The following is a 23,479-nucleotide window of genomic DNA, read 5'->3' on the forward strand; positions in this document are numbered from 1 at the left end:
GTCAACGTATAACCCGGACCAGCTCGGTTTGCGTTTATTATTTGTTGGAATGAGGATTAATTACGATGGCAGTGTTAGCTTGACTGGCTATATCCCGACGAAAGACGCTTGTTTGTGTGAAATATGTGTGATAAAAGTGTCCTTGCTAAATCTCCCAGACTCTGATCGACCATCTCGGTAAGGATGTCGCTTTTACGTGTTTGCTGTGAACCTCTGTGATTATTTCTAGCCGACATTTGCCGTTCATTATATGTAATTAGAGAATGGAGCGCTGGTGACCATGGAGCTGAAGCAGCAGACAGGAAAGACCGTATCATCGTTTGTGGACACTTCCTCTTACATTGTTGTCCAGCTGAGGACAGAGAGACTGGAGATAGTTTCAGAGTGGACCCACCCAGAACTACTGACCAAGGTATCAGACGCTCTCCTCTGCAGTGTCGCTTCAGATCTCTTATGGTTTACATTTTCTGATAATATACTTTCTTTGATTAGATCCTGATTTGTGTCCGATTCCAGTTTCAGGCAGCAGAAGATCCTGGTAAATGACTGAAGCCTTGATCCATTAGAACTTGTGAGGGTTGAAGACAAGGATTGTGAACAGGGGAATCCCAGGCGGAGCGAGGATGACTGAGATGATGAAGGTTGAAGCAGATGAACCTGGAGGGTTCCCCCCCCTACCTGCAGGATCGACATCGGAACTGGAGGAAAGACAAGACAAAGGTCTCAGTAAGTGACGCACAGAAACAGTCACTACAGAGTTCTTTGTTTAATCTAAAAAGGAACTTAAAAAATCATCTTAAATTATCAGGATTGGGTCAACTTTTAAAATCATTTGTCTGTAGAGTCAATCTGGAGTAATTTGTGAAGAAACACTAATGTTTTAATGATGAAAGGTTTTATATTCAGTTTTTAACTTAAGAGGTTCTAAGTAACCTGTATGCCATGTGTTTTTACCCCTTCAACTTTATTTTTCTATTTTTGCACACAACACTTCAGTTTTTCTCTGCTGAAACTGTGTGATATAAGATAATGATATCCAAATGTTTGCCTAATGGTTAATGTCGACTCCCCAACATGATGTATTTTAACCTTCAGACAATTTTGATATAGATGCACATGGAGGTGCCATATTTTGGACAAGGCATTGAGTTACTTCACTCTACCATGTTAAACACAAACTAAACTAATCTAATGTTCAGATTTACTATGTATTCTTAAAACATTGGTGAAAATATGAAATAAATTTTTAACCATTTTCCAAGACTGGTTAAATATGGGAAAATATTTGAATTCTCCTTCTTTTTTATTTGACAACCTGCTAAGGGTCTTTACACTAAGGTATATTTAGATGGCACCTTTAGCTTGGAATTGCTACATCAAACCTTTAGTTTTTGTCCCACTGATCAATTGATTTGATGTACTCTATCAATGTAAATCATTCTTCTGTGGATTTTTTGATTAATGTCCATGGCTTGTTCACCTCTGCCAGTCCGTCAGATGTTGGTGATTAAAGAGGTTCCCCATCCCTGGACCTCCAGTTCGGACCAGGAGGATCCAGAACCCCCCCACATGAAGGAGGAAGAAGAGGAGCAGTGGATCAGTCAGGAGGTAGAGCAGCTTACTGTGAAGATGGAAGATGAAGAGAAACTTCAGTTACCAGAGCTTCAGCAAATAAAAACTGAAGACAACAGAGCAACAAAAACTTTGCCCGCTTGTTCAGTTGGACAGATGGAAAAAGAACCTGATAGAAAGGACTGTGGGAGACCAGAATCAGACATGAACCTGGACCCAGCATGTTCCTCTCAAAAGAGCAAGATGACAATTCACAGAAGAGGTAAAGGGTCTAAAAAGTTTTCCCAAGCAGTGTTCACAAAAACATGAAACAATGTGCTCACATGCTACAGACATGCATTTAAGGAGGACATGTGCATATTTTTATTCAGTACTGGAAACATTGCAGACAAGAATTTTGTGCTCAGATGATAGAAGTATGACCTCATACCACTTTTATTGCTACTACAGTGGACCCTGCCTATTCGCAGTCCAGTATTGGCAGATTCACTGCTTAGTGTATTTTTATGTGGAACATAACGCCAAATAATTTTAGGAAATGTGCTCATTTACAGATTTTTATTCATATCTCAAAAATTTTAAAAGAAGGTGCTGCTTGGGAATCTGAAATACAAAGTGCTACTTGACTCGGTGTTGGCTGGCATTTGCAATCGATACATTAAATATTCTTGTCTCTAATATTATTGTTACATTTACATTTTATTTAATTCTGTGGTAACTATCTATTTACATTTGGCACAAAGTGCTTTCAATAAAAATGTGCCTCTTTTTTGCTGACTCTTGTGTATCAATGTAACATGGATTTGCTAATCAACTTTTGATTATTGTATTTCAGTGCTCCCACTCCATCAGATGTTGGTGATTAAGGAGGTTCCTCACGACTGGAATCCTAGTTTGGGCCAACAGGACCCAGATCCCCACATTAAGGAGGAAGAGGAGGAACTGTGGATTAGTGAGGAGGAAGAGCAACTTACTGTGAAGATTGAAGATGAAGAGAAACCTCAGTTATCAGAGCTCTCCCACAATAAAACTGAAGACAATATGGAGACAGCAGCTTTAACTACTTGGTCAGTTGAACAGATGAAAACAGAATGTGATGGAGAGGACTGTGGAGGACCAGAACCAGATAGGAACGCATATTCAGAAGACTCTTCCCAAGAAAGTAAAATGGCTGTTCACAGTAAAGGTAAAGGAACTGCAACGTATCGTCTTCATACACATAGGCAACTCCACACTGGGGAGAAACCATTTGTTTGTGATTATTGTGGTAAAGGGTTTCATGCAAAGAACTTTCTCAAGACTCATGAGAAGACCCATTCAGAAGGAAAACCTTTTTTCTGTGACGTTTGTGGTAGAAAATTTCATCGAAAGAGTAGTATTAAACAGCACATGAGGAGCCACACTTCAGAAAAACCATTTGTTTGTAGTGTTTGCAACAGAGGATTTTCACAAGAAAATTTTCTGGAAAGGCACATGCATGTTCACACAGCACATAAACCGTTTACTTGTAGTTTTTGCAGTAAAGGTTTTTCCCAACAAAATACACTATTGAATCACTTATGTATTCACACAGGAGAGAAACCATTTACTTGTAGTGTTTGCAGTAAAGGATTTTCCCTAGAAACTGTACTAAAAAGGCACATGCTTATTCACACGGGTGAGAAACCATTTAATTGTAGCATTTGTTGTAAAGGATTTTCACGACAAGAGAATTTAAAGAGCCACATGCGTGTTCACACTGGAGACAGACCATTTGTTTGCAGTGTTTGCTGTAAAGGATTTTCACGACAAGGATATTTAAAGAAACATATGGATGTTCACACTGCACCATTTAGCTGCAGTGAGTGTGGTAAACATTTTGTGAAGGAAATCCAGTTGGAGCGACATGTAAAGGTCCACACAGAGGAGAGGCCTTTTGGGTGTGATATCTGTAAAACCAGATTTATTCAGAAGTGTCATCTTGACAACCACATGAGAGTCCATTCAGGGGAGAAACCATTTGTTTGTACTCTTTGCAGTAAAGGATTTTCACAACAAGATCGTCTAAAGAGACACATGCGGGTTCACACATGCGAAAAACCGTTTGTTTGTAATGTTTGCAGTAAAGCGTTTTCACAACATGGGAATCTGAAGACTCACATGAGTGTTCACGAGGGTTGCAAGGAATGAATCAAAATCCTGACGTGAGGTTGATTAGACTGCATTAGCATATCCTTAAAGAGGCATGCTAATGCCAAGCTAGATTATTTCACTGAGCAAATACATTTAAATAAAAAATCTTTAAAAATCTAATTGAAATGTCAAAATAAAGTGTCAAAAATTTAGATGGCCAAAAGTTTTCATTTGATGATCAATATAATGATTAGAAAAACCTAGAGCAGATCAACAATAACTGGTCTATTCTCAGCTTTTGTACTACAATGAAAGCCTGATATTTAAAACGGCAGTACTAAATGTTTTCCATCCACAGAGAATCATTTTATAGCGCAATCAACTATGTTCCTTTGAGTTATTATACAAGTACTGTACATAACAAATATGGCCTAAAAGAAATTTGACTTGGTAATTTAACACTTTGAAATTGGGCCTCTATGTCTTTAAGAAGGTTCTGCTCTTTACAACACTTTACTTTCAAGAAATCATCACCTCTCTCCTCCCTTAACCGTTTATCAACATTTTTACCAGCATTGCACTGAGAAGTAACTCCTATAATGAGCTCAGCAGATGTGCAGTTCCACCAGCTGTTTGTTAATTGCTTCTGGCTAGTCTGAAGGGGAATCATGTGGGGCCGGTACTCTGAAACAAAACCTTGGGATGAATGAATGGCTGCCACTGAAGATTAAAAGAATCCTCAAACATACTGTATATGGAATATGTAAGTACTGCATACGTGATTATCTGGCTGATTTATATTAGTAAATCCTCGAGTTAAAATACAGTAATTCTGAATATAAGAATGTAAGTACACCAGCAGGCTTGTATGCTAGACCTGCTAAGAATTAGCTTTGCTGGCATTATCCTATAGTTTTATGGTTGTAAAATAAGCACTGAGACAATTTAGTAAGTAGCTACAGCTGAATTATTTGCTTGTGATAAACTCCAGGACTCCATTAGCATTTCAAAGATGAGAAATGCTAATGATCACTTCTATCCACTCACTACATTTAATTGCTAGCAACCATATGCCTGCAGTTTGCTTCAAAGAGATCACTTGCCTCCCATTTCTGTCCGAGCAGCAAAGAGCACAATTATATATTTTCTATTTGTTCTGGATACTGGTTCAGTTATACTTTGCTCTTTGTTTTGAAAAAAGAAATTATGCACTTTTCTGAATGAGAGCTTAATTGATTCCAGCTTATTGGTTTTAGCCTAATTAGGAAAGTTAACTTGTCATATTGTAATTAGTCATATATTTGGCTTGTAACTAGAAAGAACACTGTGTCTTCAAAATATCTTCTGATACAACTGTATCAGAAATAGCATTGAGTATAAAGTATTTTCTTTTTTGTATCCTGGGACCCCTAGTTCACTCACTGCCAAATGGGTCAGTTTTTTTTTTTCTCGTTTGTATTTTTAATTGAGGTTGCTGCAGGTTAAATCGTTGAAATTGTACAAATGATGCATCTCTTTTAAAAAAATAGTCTCATTCTCTCTCCGTTTCATGTTAAAGTAATTTGATGCACAAATATGTGTATTAAAATAACTGAGAACTGTTGTTAAAGTTTGTCTAAAGCCTTTTTAATAAAAATGTTTAAAAGATGTGTTCAGACTGATGTTTATTCTATAATTGCAAAAGAATGGACCTATTAGTCTTGCAAATTACCTGAGATTAAATGTTTTGTTATTTTTGAAAACATTGATCACAGCATAAATGTAAAGACCTTATAAAAAGGTTATATTGTTGCAGAACAATTTTCAGTATTCAAGGTGTCGCATGAACTGACTAGCAAGTACATTATTACCTTGGTGAAAAAAATTATATATTTAAGTGTATTTTAAATAAGATTATAATAAAAATATAAAATAATTTTTTTTAAAGCATTCTTATAATACTCTTTAAAATATATATATTTTAGTACACTTTCTAAAATTATATATTTTCTCAAATATACTTTAAATTCTAATTAATATAACATAGTATAATTTTTTTTTCAATCGTAAAGTGTGTTGCAATTGATCCTTCTGTATAATGGTAGCTTAAGTTTGCACTACTGTAGTGTGTAGTGAAGCATGTAATGTACAAAGTGGCAAAGAAGAAGAATAAAAGACATTGATAAGTAACTAAACAGTGTACTGGCAATGAAAATAAACCAAAGGTTTAATTGGAGCATACTGTGATCACAGTGCTAATATATAAAATATATAATGCTTATATATTTAGAAGACATTCTTAATATATTTCAAATGTAATTTGATCACAAAAATGATACACTTAAGATATACTAATCTTACTTGTTTTTATTACATTAAAAGCCTTATACTTAAAATGTACAAAGTATACCTTTGGTTGTTCCAGAAAAGCTCTTGATAGTACAATTATTAGAACACTTCAAATTATGATTTTCTACAATTTAATTACAATTCAAATACATTATGCACAAAATTAGTTGTTCCAAAATAAAAAGCTCCAAGTTAAATATTCCTAAACAAACTTGAAGTACACTGATGATTAATCTGGATTCAGTTATGGTACAATTTTATATATTAAGTATATTTATTTTTCACAAAGGTATGGTAATCCCCAGGGGCCTCCATAGGATTTTAAATTTGCATCAGTAAAAACAAAATCAAAAATCTGTAAATACATAACAAAAATGTTGAAAAACATATTTTGGTAGACAAATGACTCATTACATTATCTAACTCTACTTGTACATTATTTTTTATTTAGCTCAATGGTCTCATGCATGACTTAATAATCGTTTACGTTTTCAAATAGTTATTTACACATCAACCTATTTTACATAGAGTTTAAAAAACACTTTTTAAAGGCGAAAAAGAGGATATATAGGCATTCTCTAAAATCCAATTCATGTAATATTGTGAACTTGAACAATTACTTGATTCCCATACTGTTTTAATATGAAACCTAAAAGCTGGAAATGTTTTTTTTGCGTCAGAACTTTTCTCACCATTCATTGGTTAGTGAGCAGGAAGTGAGCTAACGAAGCAACGTTAGCTCGATGGGATAAGTCCCGACAGAAATATGACTTAAAGTTTGCGTTAAATATGTAATTGATGTCTCAGACTCTGTCCTGGGACGTTTTCGGTAAACTATTACGTTAACCTATTTATTGAAAACAGCTGGGATTATTCGTTTGCAGTTCATAATGTAATTAACAATCATTTACAGACGGGACTATTAGCATCCGTGGAGCTAACGCAGCTAACAGCAACGAGTTAGTTTCCGAGGTTAAAGCTTTTAAAAGATCATGGTTTAGAGCTACAAGACGAATCCGCACGGGTTTGTGAGACTATGTGGAGAAGACCACGTCCTCTGTGGACACCTCCTCTGACCATGTTGTCCAGCTGAGGACCGAGAGACTAGGGACAAAGTGGACCCAGAAGTGTTGACCAAGGTATCAGACTCTCTGCTTTGCAGCATCGCTTCAGCTCTGGTACAGTTTAAATTGTCTGTTTCACCAAATCAGGTGTTTATTTGTATCTGACTCAAGTTTCAGAAACCTGGATGTACTACAACATGTGAAAGTTGTAAACAAGGATCGTGAAAAGGGGGAATCCCAGGGGGAGCCAGGATGTCCGAGACGATGAAGGTCGAAGCTGATGAACCTGGAGGGTTCAGCTTGGATCCTCCCATACCTGCAGCATCCACATCAGGACACAAGGAGGAAACACAAGACAGCAAAGATCTCAGTAAGTGGCTCACATTGTTTTATCTGGATTGGAACAAGCTAAGCTTAAGAGTCTGGCTCCATCTGCAGGATTTCTTGCAACTTAATTCTTTATCTGGAACACTGAGATCAAGTAACCCGATGCTTTTAGGTGTCTCAAAGTGCGGACTTAGAAGTAGATGTGATTCTACTTTTGCAACGCAGGATCACATAATGTCCCAGCCTGTTTTATCAGAATTTGGAAAATGTTAAGGTGCTACTAAAGACTCAGTTTAACTGCATGGTATTCAAGTCAAGTAAAGCATGACAGTGTGGTTTGAGTTATGAGAATTTATGTTACTTAACATCTCTGAGCTCCTCAGTGGTTTAAAAGCACTTGATTACGTCTCATCTTAAAACATTTCTATCCAAATAAGATAACCTTATAGAATAAACATAGCCTGTAACGTCTCCCAACAGGGAAAGTCATATTTACCAGCAGAAAGGTGATAGGTAAATGGTAAAACACAAAAACCAAAAATAAGAAAGAAGAAAATGTAAATTTGCATTTATCAGTATTGATTTTGTTTTGTTTCTTAGTTTTCAAAAAGCATGCCTTTATTTATTGATTTATGTTTTCATTTAGATTTTTTAATAATTAAAAGTGTTTACAAACGGTCATGAATGTACTTTTGTTGTTCACTCTTCCCAGTCTATCAGATATTGGTGATTAAAGAAGAGGTTCCTCATGACTGGAGCTCCTCTTTGGACCAGCATGGCCCAGAGCCCCCCCACATAAAGGAGGAAGAGGAGGAACAGTGGATCAGTCAGGAGGAAGAACAGTTTGCTGTGAAGGATGAAGAAGAAGAGAAACCTAAGTTATCAGAGCCTAAGCAAATTAAAACTGAAGATAACAGGCAGATAGTAGCTCCAACCAGCAGCTCAGCTGGACAGATAAAAACAGAACCTGATGGAGAGGTCAGAGGAGAACCAGAACCAGATAATTACTTAGAACCTTTATGTGCTTCTCAAGAAAGTCACACAATAGTTTACAACATAGGTAAGACATCTAATCCACTTTCCAAACTCACATCTAAGATAGAAGCACATACTGAAGAGAAGCCATTTGGTTGCAAAATTTGTGGAAAATGGTTCAAATGTCAAACTTCTACTGAAATACACATGTTGACACACAATGGGAAGAGAGAACATAGCTGTGACCTTTGTGGTAAAGTATTTAAAAAGAAGAGTTCTCTTCAGACACACATGAGAGTCCACACTGGTGAGAGACCATTTGCCTGTGCTGATTGTGGTAGAAGATTTCATAGAAAGGCGATTCTTAAAAGTCACTTGGAGGTCCATTCAGGGGAAAAGTCTTTTTCCTGTGATGTTTGTGGTTCAGGGTTTAAAAGAAAAGAAACCCTTAAAAAGCACATGTGGATCCACTCTGCAGAGAAACCATTTGTTTGTAGTGTTTGCAGTAAAGGATTTTCACGACAAAATCATCTCAAAAGTCACATGTGTGTTCACACAGGGGAGAAACCGTTTATTTGCAGTGTTTGTAGTACAGGATTTGCATTACAGCAGAGTCTAAAGACTCACATGCTTGTTCACACAGGTGAGAAACCCTTTATTTGCAGTTTTTGTAGCAAAGCATTTTCCCTACAGAGTCATCTAAAAAGTCACATGCGTGTTCACACAGGAGAGAAACCGTTTGTTTGTAGTGTTTGCAATAAAGGATTTTCACTGCAAGAGAATCTGAAGAGGCACATGCGTGTTCACACTGGGGAGAAACCATTCATTTGTAGTTTTTGTTGCAAAGGATTCTCACAACAAAACCATCTAGAAAGTCACATGCGTGTTCACACAGGGGATAAACCATTTATTTGTAGTGTTTGCAGTCAAGGATTTTCACGACAAGCTTATCTGAAAAACCACATGGATGTTCACACTCCACAAGTTGAAGTAAGTTGACCTGTTACAGATAAAATACAGTTAAAGACCTTATCTGACCACTATGCACTTTTCAATGTTTTGTATATTGTTGACTGATTTTGATGTAGCTAAATTCTTGCCTGAGGTTCACACTGGGAGGAGGCAGCATAACCAGAGGAACAGAGTTTGACTGTTACCTTGGACGTTAACTGGCTTTCTGCTACAACATAGGTAGACTTAAGGGGGTTTATGAACCACAAGCTTCCACAGAGTGGAATTTTTGTCTTTTGTTTAGTTATAAGGATTTAATGAAGCGCTTGTAAACAAACTTATGTAAGCTGTTGGCTGGAAAGTTAAAGGGTGGCTATTATGTATTTCTCAGGCACATTGTGCCATTTTACAGCACAATAAATTAACTGTTACCTTAAGGTAATAAAAAAATGTTGTATATATCAAAAATTTTAAAGAAAATAATTTGTCTTGACAAAGCAAACTAAAAAATATGAACTCCCCTACCCACATACAGTACAGACCAAAAGTTTGGACACACCTTTCTAATTCAATGGGTTTTCTTTATTTTCATGACTATTTATAAGGCAATAAATCCCACTTATTAACCTGACAGGGCACACCTATGAAGTGAAAACCATTTCAGGTGACTACCTCTTGAAGCTCATCAAGAAAATGCAGAGTGTGTGCAAAGTAGTAATCACAGCAAAAGGTTGCTACTTTGAAGAAACTAGAATATAAGGGCTATTTTCAGTTGTTTTACACTATTTTGTTTAGTGCATATTTCAACATGCGTTATTTATAGTTTTGATGCCTTCAGTGTGAATCTACAATGTCAATAGTCATGAAAATAAAGGAAACTCATTGAATTAAAAGGTGTGTCCAAACTTTTGGTCTGTACTGTACATCTCACTGTAGTAGAAACATATATTTATGTTTTTCATTATTGGCAGGGTTGCCCAACTCTAGTCCTTGATAGCTATCATCCTGCAACTTTTAGATGTCTCCCTTCTCCAACACACCAGAATCAAGTTGTTCATCAGCATCTTTCAGCTTTGCAAAGGCCTGGTTACGAGCCATTCATTGGATTCAGGTGTGTAGAAGCAGGGACACATCTAAAAGTTAAAGGATAGGAAATCTCAGGTTCTGACTTTGGACACCCCTGATTTATGGTGATTAGGAGTGTTTACCATGGAGTATCTGACTAAAAATGAACCTCAGAAATTTGATGACAACTATATTTCTGGCCTTTTTGTTAAAGTGGATTTGGGAGAAAAGATTCCTTAATGATCGGTTTGAGTAATCCAGATAGATATGTATGTTTTTAGTTAATGAATTTTCATGTATGGTCTTGTGTAACACTTCAAAGTCTGTGATCAGATCATGTGACATTTTTAAAGCTTGTGACAAAAAAGAAAATATGAAGTCAATTCGAGAAATACTATCTATTTAGCTTTTATCCCCCTGCTTATCCGTTCAGGGTTCTGGGGAACTGATGCCTACTTACCTCAATCATTGGGTGAGAAGCAAGGTATGCATGCAGGTCATCAGTCCATTACAGGGTAACAGAGATACACACAGGACAAACAACCATGCACACACACCTATGGACAATTTAGAGAGACCAGTTGACCCAACAGTCATGTTTTTGGCTGTGGGATGAAGCCGGAGTACCTGGAGAGAACCCAAGCATCTAAGGGAATACATGCAAACTCCTTCTAGGAAGAGTTTTCATGTATAACAGATTTGAGCCAGTTTGGTGCAAGGCAACAGTGCAACTAATATCAACATAAGTTTCTTTCAAAAGGTATCGATTTTTAACTCTTAGTGTTTGTTTGATGTACATAAACCACATAAAATGACATGTGATTATAAAAGAGGTATGTCATTCATTTTAATATGTAAGTTGCGCCAAATTCACAAAAGCAGAAGTTGGTGGCAACATTTTAATCTTACCTTCATATGTTTACATTTGAGTCCGTTTTTATTTTCAGATTCTGGTTCTATAAAGTTCACTGTGCATGTTTCTGGATTTTATTGTACCGTATTTTCCGGACTATGGAGCGCACCTCACTAAAAGCTGCACCCACAAAGCTTTTTTTTTAAAACTGGAAACTTACATATATAAGCCGCACCGGGCTATAAGCCGCATGGTTCAAAGCGTGGGAAAAAAGTAGCGGCTTATAGTCCGAAAAATACGTTAATTTTTTTTTTTTTTACTTTTGCATTGGATATTTTTTTTATTTTCTGGGGAAATATTTTTGCCAAAATTGGTTAGGTTAAAATAATAGATCACTTAGGTGAAGTTGGGCTGAAGAAAGTGATGCCAAAGATGTTAACACACTGAACAAAATAAAATGATTTTTTGGAGGGGATATTTACGTTTTCATTATGTAAAGCAGTTTGAATTCCTTTGTTGCTGAAATGTGTTACAAATAAACTTGAATAAAATTTCTTTTTTTCAGTTCTAACAACCAGAATTTGCAATCTGACTACTGATTTCTGCTTCACAGTGTGGTACTCAGTTTACTCTTAATCACTATTGTACGATTATGTATAAACATAATTATGCATAGCGTCACATTTAGTTGAATTAAGTGCTGTTGTTTTTAAGTATGAAATTTACTGAAGATATAATACTTCTGCTTCTGAAAATGATCAAATGTAAAATGCCCAGATGTAAAATAGGAGAGCAGTATTTTTTTTTTCAGTCAATGAGCCAACTTTGGTTTATCTCTTTTATGTAACTTTACATTCACATGCACAAAGCCAACAGTTTTACTGGGTATTATGTTGCAACACATGCTTAGTAAGAAAAATGTCCCATGTACCTTCAGCGTTTTAAAATGTTTCCTGATCAGACTTCATTTCCATTAGGGATGACCAGAGCTTTGAAAATTTAATACGTTGGTAAAGTTCACAAATTCCACTTTTGTTTGCTGTTATTGTTTTAAGAAGTTATCTGCCTTTTTCACTTGTTACTTGTATTCCATGAACAACACTTCTTCATGTTGGGACTAAATTTCCAATCAGCTCTTAATGAAAAAAAAAAAACTTTTCTATTTATGTTACCTAATACATGAAGTGCTCTACAAAACTCTTGATATTTAACAATGAGTCAAAACTGTCTAAAGGCTCTAGTTTATTAGATTATATATTTTTAATTTCGTACCACAACTAATTTAAATATATCTGCCTGCTGATGGCTCATACTACCCCAGCAGACCTCGCAGTCTCACCGCTTTACTCAACGCCCTTCGAGACAGAACTGTCCATAGCCACTCACAATATGGCGGCGACGTCGTCAACGTATAACCCGGACCATCTTGGTTTGCGTTTATTCTTTGTAAGTACGATGGCAGTGTTAGCTTGACTGGCTATATCCCGACGAAAGACGCTTGTTTGTGTGAAATATGTGTGATAAAAATGTCCTTGCTAAATCTCCCAGACTCTGATCGACCATCTCGGTAAGGATTTCGCTTTTACGTGTTTGCTGTGAACCTCTGTGATTATTTCTAGCCGACATTTGCAGTTCATTCAGATAAGCAATAAGAGAAGGAAGCGGTGGTCACCATGGAGCTATAGTAGCAGAGAGATGAGACCTGATCATCGTTTTTGGACACTTCCTCTGATCTTGTTGTCCCGCCGAAGACAGAAACTGGAGGCAGTTTCAGAGTGGACCCAGAAATACTCACCAAGGTATCAGACTCTCTGCTCTGATTTCTATATTTTTTACTCAGGGTAGCAGCACTTTGGAGTAGCTATGTACTTTCTCTGAAATTTTATGTTATTATTACTATTATTATTTTTCAGTCATGGTCATGAATACCATGTTCATTAAGGATCTAGGATGGTCATGATGAAAGCCTGTGACTAAAGAGACACTGAAAAGAGAGTCTTTAGTCAGAGTCTTCTTCAAATGCGCTGCGATACAGGTCGCTGCACCACAGCCATTTCCTACCTACAGCCATCACCATCTACAATAACTCTAAAAAAATTGATTTAATATGAATTACAACAACATTTAATTTCCCTTTGGGGTTTGTAAAGTAAAGTAAGCTGAATTTAATTTGAAAATGTGTCTGATTCTACTTTCCGGCAGCAAAAGAATTGAAGATCCATCTTGTATGGAGAATCTCAAGTGGAACGAGGATGTCTCAGATGATGAAGGTTGAAGCTGATGAACCTGGAGGGGTCAGCTTGGAGTCTCCCATACCTGCAGCATCCACATCAGGACACGAGGAGGAAGCACAAGACAACAAAGATCTCAGTAAATGACTCAAAAACAGTCACTACAGGCTTCTTAGTGTAAAATAAAATAAAATCTAGAGACAGAGGGGGAGGACTATAGCCTCTCTGTGCATAGTCCTCTTCTGCACCACACAGAAGCCCCTACATTTTTCCACCTTCTTGCAAACAGCACAGACATATTTACATCAATGCCTCATTGGGCAGATTGGCCTGTTGCTGTGATGCTTTACTTTGTCTGCTGTATTGGATATGGCCAATCTGCCAGTAAGCTAATAAAAGTGAATAGACTGAGCCTCATAAAGCGACGTTCTACAAAGTGTTTAAAGTTTATGCCCGTCACCGACCCATTCAGACAAGCACACACTAATGTATTTAGAAATCAAACAAGCATCAGGGACAACGTTGATAACTTTTGATGTGATTAAAAATACATTTTTAGTCTAACTGTTTTCCAGACATTCTGAATAAAGGAGACAATGTTTACACTTGATGCAACTGATTCTGATAAATCGTTTTTATATTGACATTGATGAAAATATGTACATGATTCTGCAATTCAGGGAACATTTGGGATTTTAAGATATATGGGTAAAAAACATAATTTTCTTAAATTTATATTTAGTATTTTGTGGAGACATTCAAATGTAATAAATCAATAATTGTCACACATTAGCTAAAATTTTTCTTCCTTTTTTCAAGAAAAACATACTTGTTGTATCCATCAGATTAATAAAGTCATATGATATTTACCCTAAAATTTCATATTTTCCCTAAAATGGCATTTCAACACTTGTACTAAGTCAGCATTAATAAGCATTCCACTAACTGAAGTAAATGGTGATTGTTTCGCACAAAAATTATTTCTAAATATCTGGTTGAATCGGTTCTTTGATGTTCATTGAAAACTTGATTCAATAATAGAACCAGATTTTTTAATTTAGCCTTTTTTCCAATTAGAAAAATGACAATTGAGCTTTAAAATGTAATGTGCATATTTAATAATACATTATAATAATATTGGATGATTACCAATAATTTTAAGCTTTTGGCTGACTAGATTATGAATCTAGAAAGTGTCTTTGTTAAGTAACTTTTCTGAATAATGTCCACGTTTGTTTCAGTGTTGCCACTCCATCAGATGTTGGTGATTAAAGAGGTTCCTCATGACTGGACCCCCAGTTTGGGCCAGCAGGACCCTGTCAACCCCCACATAAAAGAGGAAGAGGAGGAGTTGTGGATCAGTCAGGAGGAAGAGCAACTTACTGTGAAGATTGAAGATGAAGAGAAACCTCAATTATCAGTGATCTATCACAACAAAACTGAAGACAACATGGAGGCGGCAGCTTTAACCATTTGGTCAGTTGAACAGATGGAAACGGAATCTAATGGAGAAGACTGTGGAGGACCAGAACCAGACTGGAACCAAGATCCAGTTGAAAATAAGATAAAAGTTAAATTAGGTACAAGAGGTAAAAGAGCTAAGAGTTCCAAACATACAGCTCAGACTGGAGTCCATGTAAGCGAGGAGCTATTCGGTTGCAGTGTTTGTGGCAAAGGTTTCAAACATAAGACTTCTGTTAAAATCCATATGATGATTCACACTGGAAAGAGAACACATTACTGTGGTCTTTGTGGGAAAGGATTTATTGGAAAGTGCCGTCTTCAGACACATATGCGACTCCACACTGGAGAGAAACCATTTGTATGTGATTATTGTGGTAAAGCGTTTCATGCAAAGAACTTTCTTAAGACTCATGCGATAATCCATTCAGAAGAAAAACCTTTTTCTTGTGAGGTTTGCGGTAGAAGATTTCATAGAAAGGATAGTATTAAACAGCACATGAGGATCCACACGGCAGAAAAAACATTTGTTTGTAGTATTTGCAATAGAAGATTTGCACAAGATGTTGTTCTAAAGAGACACATGCATGTTCACACAGGTCATAAACAGTTTACCTGTAGTGTTTGCAGTAAAGGTTTTTCCCAACAAAATGTTCTCCAGAGCCACCTGCGCATTCACACAGGAGAGAAACCATTTATTTGTAGCATATGCAGTAAAGGATTTTCCTTGCAAAATGTACTAAAGAGACACATGCGTATTCACACTGGTGAAAAACCATTTATTTGTAGCGTCTGTAGTAAAGGATTTTCACGGCAAGAGAATCTGAGGAATCACACGCGTGTTCACACTGGAGACAGACCGTTTGTTTGCACTGTTTGTTCTAAAAGATTTTCACGACAAGGATATTTGAAAAAACACATGGAGGTTCACACTTCACCATTTAGCTGTAGCGAGTGTAGTGAACGCTTTGTGAAGGAAGTCCAGTTGGAGCGACACATGAGGCTTCACACGGAGGAGAGGCCATTTAGTTGTGACGTCTGTAAAAACAGATTTTTTAGGATGTGTCATCTTAAAAACCACTTGAGAGTCCATTCAGGAGAAAAACCATATGTTTGCAGTGTTTGTTGTAAAGCATTTTCACAACAGATTATTCTAACAAGGCACATGTATGTCCACACAAGAGAGAAACCGTTTGTTTGCAGTGTTTGCAATAAATCGTTTTCACGACGTGGAGATCTGAAGAGCCACATGCATGTTCATGAAGAGTGCAACTAATTGTGTTTTGGAAAAACAAATTTTTCACATTTTCCACTTTCTGTTGGCACACATTCCGTCTTTAACCAGAACTTTTTTTCTTCAGTGAGTACAGACTCTTTAAACAAAGTTTGATGTCGTCAACCATTCATCACATCCAGGATAATTATAAAAAGGTTAACTGTAGTGAGTTTTTTTTTATAACTAAGCAAACTTAGATTGGGTTCTATCACATCAACAGGCAGCTCTGTAGAATTCCCTGGGTTAACCGCATCATGGGTTATGTCACCTAATTATTGTAGAGCCTGTGCACACCTGTAAGAAAACATTTAGCTGTAGTTATGGTTTTATTTCTGAAAAAGATGCATTGAAACCAGAGTTTTTAGTTCCAATGTCTGTGGTAGATTTGAGTAGAAAAGCCGTCCTGTTACTCAAATGTTCATGCACACATGAGAAATACCTTTGCTTTGTGATTCTGGTGTATATTACAATCCATCATTTAAAAAACTGTCTCCCAATCATGGCTATGGACCACACTCAGCTTAAGGTTTTAGATATTGTCTTGCTTTAACTAACTGGTTTAAATTTAAATGACATTTGAAGTCGCGTACATAGTCTACTGTTATGAAATATGCTAAAACCTATTAAATACATATTTCTAAATCTGTTTGGACTAAATTTTATTGTATTTAATTAAAGTTTGAATTGTGAAGTTCATTGAAAGTTCTGTGTTTCTTTGCTATGCAAAAAAGTAAATGTAATTTTTTTTGTAATGGTTGATGTGATAGAATAAATAGAAGTTTTTATCAGTAATTAAACCTGAATTGCACAAAAATCCGTGAGGGACGGCGGAGTCCCAGAGCGAAATTTCGTGAGAGGTGTACGGAGCCTGGTGCCGGAAGAAAGTGAAATGAATGAAATTGTGAAATATTCAATCAGAAGGCTTTTGATTATGCAGTGAGAGAGCTTGGCTCCGATCGTTGCTGTAAAAGGTTTGAAGAAACAACTTCTCTTCAGACTCACATGACACTTCACCCAGGAGAAAGACTATTTGCCTGTGATAATTGTGGAAGGTTTCATGCAAATAAATTATTTAACGAGAACCTGGATGTCCACTCTGAAGAAAAACCTTTTTTCCTGTGATGTTTGTGAAACTAGATTTAAAAGAAAGCATAATTTAAAAAGCCACATGTGGATCCACACTGCAGACAGACCCTTTGTCTGTAGTGTTTGCAGTAAAGGATTTTCTCAACAAATGCGATTAAAGAGTCACATGCGTGTTCACACCGGAGAGAAACCTTTCATTTGCAGCATTTGCAGTAAAGGATTTGCTTTACAGGAGAATCTAAAAAGACACCTGCATGTTCACCAAGGAGGAAATAAGTTCATTTGTAGAGTTTGTGGTAAAGGCTTTTCACTACAGCAGACTCTAAAGAGACACATGAATGTTCACACAGAAGAGACACAGCTCATTTGTAGTTATTGTAGTAAAGGTTTTCATCAACATTACTGAAGAAACACCTGCTTGTTCATACAGAAGAGAAACAGTTTATTTGTAATACTTGCAATAAAGGATTTTCCTTCCAAGAGAATTTAAAGAAACATCTACGTGTTCACACGGGACAGAAACGGTTCATTTGTAGTGTTTGCAGCAAAGGATTTTCAATCAAATATAATCTAGACAGACATGTGCTTGTCCAAACAAGAGAGAAACTGTTTATTTGTAGAGTTTGTAGTAAAGGATTTTCAGAACATCATCATCTTAAAAGGCACATGAAGGTTCACAATGGACCATTTAGCTGTAGTGACTGTAATAAATGTTTTACAAATGAAATCCAGCTACAGCGACATGAGAAACTCCACACAGTGGAGCGGCCGTTTGGTTGTGAAGTCTGTGAAAGCAGATTTATCCAAAAGTGTCATCTTGAAAAACACATGAAAGTCCATACTGGAGAGAAACAATTTATTTGTTTGCAATAAAGCATTTTCACTGAAAGATCGACTGAAGAGACACGAGAGGAACTATTTGTAGTTGAACAATTTGTCACTACTTCTCAAAGATTATAGTCATTCTATTCTGCTTTTATGTTCAAACTTCTGTTTTCATTTCTGATGTTTCACCAACTGTCTCCAGACTTCAGTAACTGTGGATTTCACCCTGATGTCTTTTCATTATCATCTAATTTCCACAGTAAATTAAAGACTTGCATGTACTAAGTACGCTTTTGCAGTAGTGTTGAATTTTCTTGTGTGATATGAATATAAGAAATACATTTTGTCTGGTAAAGTAGCATACAAATTACCTGCTTTTAATATCCGTTAAAGGAGTTTTGTTGCATTTAAACTTTATTATTTTGAAAAGCTAATGGTGGATAACTGACGGGCTACTTCCTGTCGGAGTTTTCCGTCTTGTTCATTGGTCATTCTAGAGGTAACAACCGGATGTAGCAATATTAGCTGAACTGGCTAAGAAAAAAACGTCTTGGAGTTTGTGTAAAACAAGGATTTAATAATAAATTTATTACCAGTCATTGGGAATATATCACCTCTGGATATCTGTTTCGGATGGTTGTGATCATTTCTAGGTGAAATTTGCGTCACAGAATGTAATTAGCCTTTATTAGCAACATGATTAGACTTTCACCCGAAGAAGAGAATCAGTGTTTTCGAGGTTGAAGCATGTAATAGTTCACAGCTCAGTTATTTAAGACAAGTCTACATGCTGAGTTTGTGAAACTGTGCGGGGAGGACCACATCGTCTGTGGACACCACCTCTAACGCTGTTGTCCAGCTGAGGATCGAGAGACTGGGGACACCCAGGACTACCAATCAAGATATCAGACTCTGCTCTGGAGGAGCAGAGTCGCTTCAGCTCTGCGACAGGCTGGTTTATGTTTGACTCCAGTTTCAGACAGCGGAAATACAGAAGATACGGCTTATATGACTGAACATGTGAAGGTTGAAGACAAGGATTGCGAAAAGGAGAATCCCAGCTGGAGCGAGGATTTGTGAGATGATGAAGGTTGAAGCAGATGGACCTGGGTCCAGTTTAGAGACCCCCAGACCTGCAGCATCCACATCAGACCTGGAGGAAACACAGGACGGCAAAAATCTCAGTAAGTGACACATTGGTTTGTGTAGAATTAGGCACCCTGGAGAGAGATTATTGTAGCAACAGCTTCTGCCCATTAGTCTGTCTCTTTAAACTATTCAATTTATTAATTAAATTAGTTTCTGACTAACCCTACATTAAGCTTGCTCTGGTTTTCTTCAAGGATTGTGGAATAATTTCTAATTAAGCCTCGTGAATGTTTGTGACACATTGGATTTTATTCTTTTCTTTATTTTTTCAATTAGTAGCAATATTCATTCCTGCATATTTGTATTGTCTCTGACCTAGAAATTAATGTTTATATGACACTACACTTTTTCAGCTGCATACTTTCCGTCCATTTCTATGAATATATCCACATACATGTCCAGGCATGGATACACCACTTTGATAATGCCAGCTTCATTTCCACAGAAGCCCATTCTCCGTTCTGTGCTGTAATTGGGTCAACGGCTTTGTGCTAAATTCACTTTTCGGCCAGTCCAGACCATTAGTAAAAGAGTGGATGTTTACAAACATATTGTTTGTTCTAAAGTTGAGATATTTTAGTTTTACTACAGAACATGAAGGTAGATTGAAACAGTTTCTAGTGTCATCTTTTCTGGGTTTTATTGGTGTAAAAAGGTAGAAAAAGTTGCTTTTATACTGCACTGATATCATTCAGTGATTAATAATTATTCACTAAGGATATGTAGAGCTCTGGATCTTTCGCCTCAATTTTTATACGCCAATTTTTGCAGACTATCACAAGTTGGTGATTAAAGAAGAGGCCCTCCCAGACTGGAGCTCCAGTTTAGACCAGCAGGACCCAGAACACCCCCACATAAAGGAGGAAGATGAGGAACTGAGGATTAGTCAGGAGGAAGAGCAGCCTGCTGTGAAGAGTGAGGATGAAGAGAAACCTCCGTTATCAAAGTCTAAGGAAATCAAAACTGAAGACAACAGAGACACCGGAGCTTCAACCAGCGGCTCAACTGAACAGATAGAAATAGAACTAGATGGAGGGGACTGCACGGAACCAAAACCACACAGAAACCTGGATCCAGCCTGTTCTCAAAAGAACAAGACAACGATTCACAATAAAGGTAAAGGATCTAAACTGCATTCAAAATTCACAGGACTGATTGGAGTTCACGCTGGAGAGAAGCCATTTGGGTGCAATGTCTGTGGTGAAAGATTCAAAAAGAAGTCTCATGTTAAAGTGCACATTATGACACACACAGGAAATGAAGAACATGGCTGCGGTCTTTGTGGGAAAGTATTTAAAAAAAAGAGTTACCTTCAGATACATATGAGACTTCACACTGGCGAGAGACCATTTGCCTGTGATGATTGTGGTAGAACATTTCATAGAAAGACCATTCTTAAGAATCACCTGGCAGTCCATTCAGGAGAAAAACCATTTTCCTGTGATGTCTGTGGTACAAGATTTAAAAGAGAGAAATCTCTCAAAAACCACATGTGGTTGATTCACACTGCAAAGAAGCCATTTTCTTGTACTGTTTGCAGTAAAAGATTTTCACAAGAAGAACATTTGAAGAGTCACATGGGTGTTCACACAGGAGAAAAACAGTTTGTGTGTGGCTTTTGTAGTAAGGGATTTTCACTGAAATCAAATCTTAAGACACACATGCGTGTTCACACCGGAGAGAAACCTTTCACTTGCAATATTTGTAGTAAGGAGTTTTCTAGACAAGATCATCTAAAGAGTCACATTCGTGTTCATACGGGAGAAAAACAATTTATTTGTGGGGTTTGTAAGAAAGAGTTTGCACTAAAACAGAATCTAAAGACACACATGCGTGTTCACTCAGGTGAGAAACCGTTCACTTGCAGCATTTGTAGTAAAGGATTTTCTCAACAAAATCGTCTCAAAAGTCACATGAGTGTTCACACAGGAGAGAAACCTTTTGTCTGTAGCGTTTGTAATAAAGAATTTTCACAGCAGCGCAATCTAAAAATTCATATGCATATACATACAGGGGAGCAGCCATTTCTTTGCAGCATTTGTGGTAAAGGATTTTCACTGCAAAGGAATCTTAAGATTCACATTCGCGTTCACACTGGGGAGAAACCATTTGTTTGTAGTTTTTGTAGTAAAGGCTTTTCACGGCAAGATTATTTAAAAAGTCACATGCGTGTTCATACGGGAGAGAAACCATTTGTTTGTGGTGTTTGTAATAAAGGATTTACGCAACAACAAAATCTGAAAAGACACATGGAGGCTCACACTCCATGATTCAGGTGTAGTGAATGTTTAGGTGGGGTAAATAAAGATAAATCTACATGTGCAACTCCTTTCAGGGGAGCAATAATTTTATTGTAATATGTGTAAACTCAGATGAAATCAGTAAACGTATCTTGAATTTCACACGATATGTAATCTCTACTATGGTGCATTTCACAAACTAGAAATCTAAAAATATCTATCTATCTATCTATCTATCTATCTATCTATCTATCTATCTATCTATCTATCTATCTATCTATCTATCTATCTATCTATCTATCTATCTATCTATCTATCTATCTATCTATCTATCTATCTATCTATCTATCTATCTATCTATCTATCTATCTATCTATCTATCTATCTGGAGACGTTTCAGTTAAAGTGAAACAGGAGCCTTTGGTTTTGATAAATGGTGTATTTAACTACAACAATCTTCCAATCAATCAAATGCTTAGCCACAAATAAAAAGAACTTTTGGTTCTGATCATTGTAAATAACACTTTAAGCAAAATGCCCATACCTTTTTAAGGACTCAGAACTTTTATTAAGTCCATCACTTTTTAACAATCATTTCCCAGTCCATGAACCACACTGACCAGCAGGTTTGAAATATTTTCCAGCTTTAACAAACCTGGGGTTAAATTAAAATGACCATGAAGTCATCAGCAAACTTCTTCAAAAGTTTGTCATCAATAGTGGGATTGAGGGGAGGGCACTGATTGATTTTTATTTTATTTGAGCAGTTTCTAAAGTTTATTCAATCCTAAATGTAAATATTAAGAGGATTCTTTTTTATTTATTTGTTCTACCTACTCCTGGAATCACTGAGCTCCCAACAACAAAATCACAAGGTGGCAACAATGTGTCAACTGTCAGTAATTACAGCTCCTCACTGATGTACATATAAACTTCTATTTTCCGATACGGGGTGTAGTTTGGATGCACATGTAAATGTAATGGCGCTAGAATCACGCAAGCTCTGAAGCAAATAGTTTCACTTTGTCCTGAACATCATGTCTTTCTGACTCCTGCAAAGTAAATGTTTGTTAGCAGATACTGATGTCATCATCTTGGCAAAACTTGATCACTACAGCTTGTCCTTCCCATTTTCCTGTTTATAGAAAAAACATGTTTTCATTTTACCTTGTACAAAATTATGTGCTTTACTGAAAAGATTTATTTAAAGAAAAACTGTTACGCCTGGATATAAATAATATTTAAAATGTGTGTACATTCAGCATTGTATTCTTTTTATAATAAATGTAATTTAATTTCATGTTTATTCAGTAAATGCCCTGAAGTTAGTCTTTTTAATCAGGGCCATGAAAACAAAGTGAAATTACATTAAAAATTTTATAAATAAGAATCTGTTTTACTACTTTCCCATTTGTGCGCTTTGTTCTGAAAGGTTGAAAGAGGAAGTGGATATAGAAGTAGCTACGGTTGCATTAGACATTAGAAATCTCTCAGATTCACCATTTCACGATTGTTTGTTCTTTCTATCGGTAGTTTGCTGCACAGAATGTCATTAGTTTTTATAAACAACATGAATAGACTTTTCGCTAAACTAGAGACTGAATTAATTATTTTCAATATTGAAGTTTTTAAAAGTTCAGGCTGTAGTGCTTTACGAGTCAACCCTGAGTTTATGACACTGTGGGAAGCCTACCTCTTGATGTTCCTTCAAAAATGCCTTGTTTTACATCAATTCATTTTATCACAGTACACTTTAATATGTATTTTTCAGATTTATTTAAAGTGAAATAATGGAGTCTCAGTTCCACATAACACACACAAAAAAATTAAGTATAAATTATTTAGGACTGCCTCTCAGATTAGTTTTTAAATATCTACACAATGGTATAATTAAAAAGAATGAAGTAAAATTCGCTTATTGTGTGAACATAGCCTTTTCCAAGCTTTACACACAGAATATGTTT

General features: G+C 36.5%; 4 protein-coding genes and 1 pseudogene across 6 annotated transcripts; all 5 read left to right on the forward strand.

Annotated features, from left to right (window-relative positions):
- Positions 1-3: 3 nt before the first annotated feature.
- Positions 4-5,301, forward strand: LOC106699809 (gastrula zinc finger protein XlCGF57.1-like). The gene is made up of 5 exons (XM_023341067.1): positions 4-177; positions 261-412; positions 517-726; positions 1,490-1,834; positions 2,408-5,301. The coding sequence occupies exons 3-5, from the start codon at positions 624-626 to the stop codon at positions 3,739-3,741; spliced, it is 1,782 nt and encodes a 593-aa protein (XP_023196835.1). The 5' UTR covers positions 4-177; positions 261-412; positions 517-623; the 3' UTR covers positions 3,742-5,301.
- A 1,427-nt stretch (positions 5,302-6,728) lies between these two features.
- On the forward strand, positions 6,729-9,833 carry LOC106699808 (zinc finger protein OZF-like). Its single transcript, XM_023341101.1, has 3 exons — positions 6,729-7,151; positions 7,248-7,446; positions 8,116-9,833. Exons 2-3 carry the CDS (start codon positions 7,329-7,331, stop codon positions 9,375-9,377), a joined length of 1,380 nt encoding a protein of 459 aa, XP_023196869.1. The 5' UTR covers positions 6,729-7,151; positions 7,248-7,328; the 3' UTR covers positions 9,378-9,833.
- A 2,821-nt stretch (positions 9,834-12,654) lies between these two features.
- LOC102230993 (gastrula zinc finger protein XlCGF57.1-like) lies at positions 12,655-16,856 on the forward strand. 3 transcript variants are annotated; one of them, XM_023341095.1, is made up of 4 exons: positions 12,655-12,814; positions 12,880-13,046; positions 13,450-13,617; positions 14,720-16,856. In XM_023341095.1, the coding sequence occupies exons 3-4, from the start codon at positions 13,500-13,502 to the stop codon at positions 16,213-16,215; spliced, it is 1,614 nt and encodes a 537-aa protein (XP_023196863.1). In that variant the 5' UTR covers positions 12,655-12,814; positions 12,880-13,046; positions 13,450-13,499; the 3' UTR covers positions 16,216-16,856. The 3 variants fall into 3 exon arrangements, with proteins under 3 accessions (XP_023196863.1, XP_023196864.1, XP_023196862.1); XM_023341096.1 differs by having other exon boundaries at positions 12,889-13,046; XM_023341094.1 differs by having other exon boundaries at positions 12,655-13,046.
- Positions 16,857-17,212: 356 nt separating this feature from the next.
- Positions 17,213-18,334, forward strand: LOC106699807 (annotated as a pseudogene).
- Positions 18,335-18,759: 425 nt separating this feature from the next.
- Positions 18,760-21,778, forward strand: LOC102230734 (gastrula zinc finger protein XlCGF57.1-like). Its single transcript, XM_023341224.1, has 3 exons — positions 18,760-18,779; positions 19,153-19,310; positions 20,047-21,778. The coding sequence occupies exons 1-3, from the start codon at positions 18,760-18,762 to the stop codon at positions 21,543-21,545; spliced, it is 1,677 nt and encodes a 558-aa protein (XP_023196992.1). The 3' UTR covers positions 21,546-21,778.
- The last annotated feature ends 1,701 nt before the right edge of the window (positions 21,779-23,479 follow it).

The sequence above is a fragment of the Xiphophorus maculatus genome, chromosome 10 (genome assembly GCF_002775205.1).
Source record: "Xiphophorus maculatus strain JP 163 A chromosome 10, X_maculatus-5.0-male, whole genome shotgun sequence".
NCBI lineage: Eukaryota > Metazoa > Chordata > Actinopteri > Cyprinodontiformes > Poeciliidae > Xiphophorus > Xiphophorus maculatus.

What these genes read in the sequence shown, in the direction of transcription:
- LOC102230734 (XM_023341224.1), top strand. Translation starts at nt 18,760, where the DNA reads ATGGTTGTGATCATTTCTAG. An exon ending in ATGGTTGTGATCATTTCTAG is followed by an intron (nt 18,780 to 19,152) that starts GTGAAATTTGCG and finishes GAACATGTGAAG; the next exon opens with GTTGAAGACAAGGATTGCGA. An exon ending in ACAGGACGGCAAAAATCTCA is followed by an intron (nt 19,311 to 20,046) that starts GTAAGTGACACA and finishes CAATTTTTGCAG; the next exon opens with ACTATCACAAGTTGGTGATT.
- LOC102230993 (XM_023341094.1), top strand. Translation starts at nt 13,500, where the DNA reads ATGTCTCAGATGATGAAGGTTGAAGCTGATGAACCTGGAGGGGTCAGC. An exon ending in ACAAGACAACAAAGATCTCA is followed by an intron (nt 13,618 to 14,719) that starts GTAAATGACTCA and finishes CGTTTGTTTCAG; the next exon opens with TGTTGCCACTCCATCAGATG.
- LOC106699808 (XM_023341101.1), top strand. Translation starts at nt 7,329, where the DNA reads ATGTCCGAGACGATGAAGGTCGAAGCTGATGAACCTGGAGGGTTCAGC. An exon ending in ACAAGACAGCAAAGATCTCA is followed by an intron (nt 7,447 to 8,115) that starts GTAAGTGGCTCA and finishes CACTCTTCCCAG; the next exon opens with TCTATCAGATATTGGTGATT.
- LOC106699809 (XM_023341067.1), top strand. Translation starts at nt 624, where the DNA reads ATGACTGAGATGATGAAGGTTGAAGCAGATGAACCTGGAGGGTTCCCC. An exon ending in AAGACAAGACAAAGGTCTCA is followed by an intron (nt 727 to 1,489) that starts GTAAGTGACGCA and finishes CACCTCTGCCAG; the next exon opens with TCCGTCAGATGTTGGTGATT. An exon ending in GATGACAATTCACAGAAGAG is followed by an intron (nt 1,835 to 2,407) that starts GTAAAGGGTCTA and finishes ATTGTATTTCAG; the next exon opens with TGCTCCCACTCCATCAGATG.